Source organism: Limulus polyphemus, unplaced genomic scaffold (genome assembly GCF_000517525.1).
Source record: "Limulus polyphemus unplaced genomic scaffold, Limulus_polyphemus-2.1.2 Scaffold9041, whole genome shotgun sequence".
In the NCBI taxonomy this organism is placed as follows: domain Eukaryota; kingdom Metazoa; phylum Arthropoda; class Merostomata; order Xiphosura; family Limulidae; genus Limulus; species Limulus polyphemus.
In genome coordinates, this window is record NW_013674651.1 from 1 (window position 1) to 4,701 (window position 4,701).

The following is a 4,701-nucleotide window of genomic DNA, read 5'->3' on the forward strand; positions in this document are numbered from 1 at the left end:
TGTAACTATATAAACAACTGATTGTCTGTTACACCAGATTATGAGACAGAACTACGGTATATTTGTACTATGTAACTATATAAACAACTGATTATCTGTTACACCAAATGGAAGCTCATTAATTTATCTATTTCTGTGTTAAACATTATTACCAATTCCTAAGTAATATTATCATTTCTTGATATTCATTATATTTTGCTTTTTTCACATATTTAGGAAAGAAAAACGATAGATTTTTTTAGGCACAAAACTTGTATATACAGTCAAAATCTTTAAACAATAGTAATTATTAAAAATATCCACACAATTGAGGTCAAATTTATTGAGAAGTTATATCTCAACATTTTGTGTTATCCAGTCTATATACTCCGTAATTCGAGTGTAAACCCCTGGATACCCAGCTTGAGCACATCGACTTCCAAACGACACCACACCGACCAAAGTCCATCTCCTGTTTCTATTTCTGACCATTAGAGGGCCTCCCGAGTCTCCCTGTCAATGATATAGGGAGGTAACGTTTATTTAATATTCTAATAGTTATCAAAATCTTTAAAATAGAATTAATTTTAATCATTAAAACGTTTTATGAAAAAAGAAAGAAAGTTAACATATATTTTATTTATCACACCTGACAAGCGTCCTTCCCCCCTTCAATAAATCCTGCGCAAAGAAACCCGCTTGTAATCTGTTGAAAATATCTTCGGTTGCAGTCATCATTGTCCCAGATTGGCATGGAAACTTGGTGTAAAGAGCCACTGTTGCGCCCTCCTGTGTACAGAAGAAAAACCTATATTTATAATTTTTCGCGATTTGACATAATATCAGAAAAAAAAATTTAAATAGTTAAAAACAAAGTTATTTTAGCACTCAGGAAATTTTGCTTTAAAAAAAAAGTAGCCTAGTGTCCAAAGTTGTAACAAGCATAACGAAGACATCTATATTTTCAGTTGTCAAGCGACACGAACATCTAATTTTATTTGAAGTTCTTAACCACCAAATTACCAACCTGTTTGTATTCCGTTCTTTAGCGGTAGGAATCCATATATACTGAAAAACCTTATGTTTTTGGCTGTTACAACAGTCAGTGTAAAGAACTTACAAAAATGTTTAAAATCACCCATTTTTATATATACACTTCACAAGAAACTCAACCAGTAACTGATGGAATTACGGTAGTTTTATTCTATTGAGGCCTATTATTTTCGGCCATAATGTATTATTATATCTACGTTTGTTTGTTTGTAATTAAGCACAAAGCTACACAATGGGCTATCCGTGCTTTGCCCATCACAGGTATCGAAAGCCGGTTTCTAGCGTTGTACGTCCGCAGACATGCCACGTTATCTCTACGATTGATACTACAAAATTTAAGTAATGTTGTAAACGTTACAACTACTTAATTTCCTTGATAAACTATATTTATAAAATGATCGCATTATTATAGAACTATTTCAGAACTAGTAACTGTAAGAGTCAGTAACTTCAGTTCATTACGTTAGAAGTAATACACAAGATAGATACTGTAAGAGTCAGTAACTTCAGTTCATTACGTTAGAAGTAGTACACACGATAGATACTGTAAGAGTCGTAAGCCTAAATTCCGGCTAATGGATGAAGTGAAACTCTTGATAAGAATTTCCATTAGAAATTGAAAAAAAATTCCCAAAAAGACAAAAAAAAAAAACGACACATGATGCGCATGTTTATACCAATAAAGAGAGCAAGTTATAAGGTTGTTTAGGCTTAGTTATCCAAATTTTACAACACACACACACATGTGAAACCGGTTTGAGGTCGTAGGCTAAAACTATCCCTAAGACATACGTTTAAGTTATAACCTCCCCTTTTTTTTTCTCAGCTAAAAAAGATTAAACTTTAACGACAGTAGTTTCCAACCTTTTCACTCCACGGACTAGCAAAATCTTTTGAAAAGGCTTAAGGGCCACTGGAGTGTATAAGTCTTACAACAGAATATGAAATACATAGATAGTTTTCTGTAAGGTTGTGAAAACTACTTTGAAAGGATTATACAGAGGATTAGGTACATTCTATTGAAAATATTTTCAATATGCAAACTAGCAAGTCACGTGAAAGTCGAGGTGGAACGGAATGAATCAGAACTACATTTGGATATTGTATGATGTTACGTGGGTGGTGTAAAACCACAAAACTTAATCACTGTTGAAAGATGTATGTAACAGTAATTTCCGGAGCAAAGTATTCATACACTCGGGATGTGTTCATATTGTGGATTTAAAATTTATAAGATGGGAGATATCCCTTGCACTTTATGGCATTGGAAAACAAAGGAATATAGATAAAACTGGTATACCACGACTATCCAGGAAAAAGACTGGCAGTAACTCGTTCCCCTTTTGCAGCAAGCAAAACGTGGCGTATTGTAACAGGTGAGAATCCACGAATATAAAGGTCAGTAGCAAAAGACGTCCACATACCCTTGGTTACAATACGCAACATAATCAAGAAGGATCTCCGGCTGGAGAAGCAACACAAGTCACGTATACACGAGTTGGTTCCACAACATAACCATTCAACCATTAAATATCTGCAGCAGATGCAGAATGAAACGAGTATTCATACTATTCCATACGAATACACATCGGCCAAGTCACTGGATGCAGCACCTATAGATTTCTGTGTGATCGGGCTATTGAAACAAGCACTACAAACCGTCGTCCTTGTGTTTTAGATGGATTATGGAAAGCATGCAGGAAACAGAAGTGTTCTTATAACATGACCGCCTTTTGCAATGGAAATTATAATACAAGACTATTGTCAAGATGCACGGTCGTCAGAAAGCACATGGCCGGACGTGGTGACATGGACTGTAACAACGTGCAGAGGTTCTGAAATCATTTTAATACAATGTACTAAACCTCTCTAGTCCGCTGAATGTTTCTAGGGCTCCGTGTACCTGTAGTTTGGAACCACTGTTTTACGAAACATATTCAAATTATCAGAATCTAAAGTGCGATAAAATAATAATGGCTTTCTTCCAAAATATTACCTTTTTATTGATTGATATACGTACTGAATACTTACCATAAGATGTGGTTCCCCAGCCCAACACAGTCCCAATCTGTCCAATCAAGGCGACAGGACGGAACTCTTCTGAGTCTGGTAAACAAACAGGATCTACGAATGTATCGTACTGAACCTGTTCCTCCAACTTGATGAGACCAATGTCGTTGTAAAATCCGTTTCTCAAGAACTGTGGGTGCTGAACTGAACTCCGAACTTCATAGTCACGTGGAGCAGCAAAATCTTGGTCAGAATACAGATGGTGTTCTCCAAGTCTTACTGTCAGCTGACTCGGCCTGTACCTAGAGTTTGACACGGAAATTTGAGTATTGACTGTCTCTTCTCCAAGTTAGCTGACTCGGCCTGTACCTAGAGTTTGACACGGAAATTTGAGTATTGGCTGTCTGTTCTCCAAGTCAGCTGACTTGGCCTGTATCTAGAGTTTGACACGGAAATTTGAGTATTGGCTGTTTGTTCTCCAAGTTAGCTAACTCGGCCTGTATCTAGAGTTTGACACGGAAATTTGAGTATTGACTGTCTCTTCTCCAAGTTAGCTGACTCGGCCTGTATCTAGAGTTTGACACGGAAATTTGAGTATTGACTGTCTGTTCTCCAGGTCAGCTGACTCGGCCTGTACCTAGAGTTTGACACGGAATTTTGAGAATTGGCTCTCTGTTCTCCAAGTCAGCTGACTCGGCCATCAAAAAGTCGATAGAAATATTTAAAAATAGAGAAAACATAATAATGAAATGGAAAGTGTTTTTATATATATATAAATAGTTAGTGAACATTTAAATTTCTGCAAGGATTTGAACCTGACTGTATAATACATTGTGGTCATATGTATCTATACATAGTGACCTGAAAAATTTTAATTTGTCCGCTTAAAATGACAAGCTTGACCTATTGAAATTAGTCGGGGTTTTTAATGTTTAGTTAATTATTTTGTGCAATATTATATTAATGTATTATTGTGTATAATATTATGTTAATGTATTATTGTGTGTAATATTATGTTAATGTATTATTGTGTGTAATATTACGTTAATGTATTATTGTGTGTAATATTACGTTAGTGTATTATTTTGTGTAATATTACGTTAGTGTATTATTTTGTGTAATATTATGTTAGTGTATTATTTTGTGTAATATTACGTTAGTGTATTATTTTGTGTTATATTATGTTAGTGTATTATTTTGTGTAATATTACGTTAGTGTATTATTTTGTGTTATGTTAGTGTATTATTTTGTGTAATATTATGTTAGTGTATTATTTTGTGTAATATTATGTTAGTGTATTATTTTGTGTAATATTATATTAATGTATTATTTTGTGTAATATTACGTTAATGTATTATTTTGTGTAATATTACGTTAATGTATTATTTTGTGTAATATTATGTTAGTGTATTATTTTGTGTAATATTATGTTAGTGTATTATTTTGTGTAATATTATATTAGTGTATTATTTTGTGTAATATTATGTTAGTGTATTATTTTGTGTAATATTATATTAATGTATTATTGTGTGTAATATTATGTTAGTGTATTATTGTGTGTTATATTATGTTAGTGTATTATTTTGTGTAATATTATGTTAATGTATTATTTTGTGTAATATTATATTAATGTATTATTGTGTGTAATATTATGTTAG

The 4,701-nt window shown here is 33.3% G+C and overlaps 1 protein-coding gene across 1 annotated transcript in view; it reads right to left on the minus strand.

The window, feature by feature from the left end:
- Positions 1 to 256: 256 nt before the first annotated feature.
- Positions 257 to 4,701, minus strand: part of LOC106475724 (proclotting enzyme-like) — a 6,732-nt gene continuing 2,287 nt past the window's right edge. Inside the window, exons 3-5 of the mRNA XM_022379780.1 lie at positions 3,064 to 3,344; positions 629 to 768; positions 257 to 492 (exon numbers count right to left, since the gene is read on the minus strand). Coding sequence (XP_022235488.1) covers positions 331 to 492; positions 629 to 768; positions 3,064 to 3,344 — 583 coding nt within the window. The 3' untranslated portion in view covers positions 257 to 330. The remainder of the gene's footprint in view (positions 493 to 628; positions 769 to 3,063; positions 3,345 to 4,701) is intronic.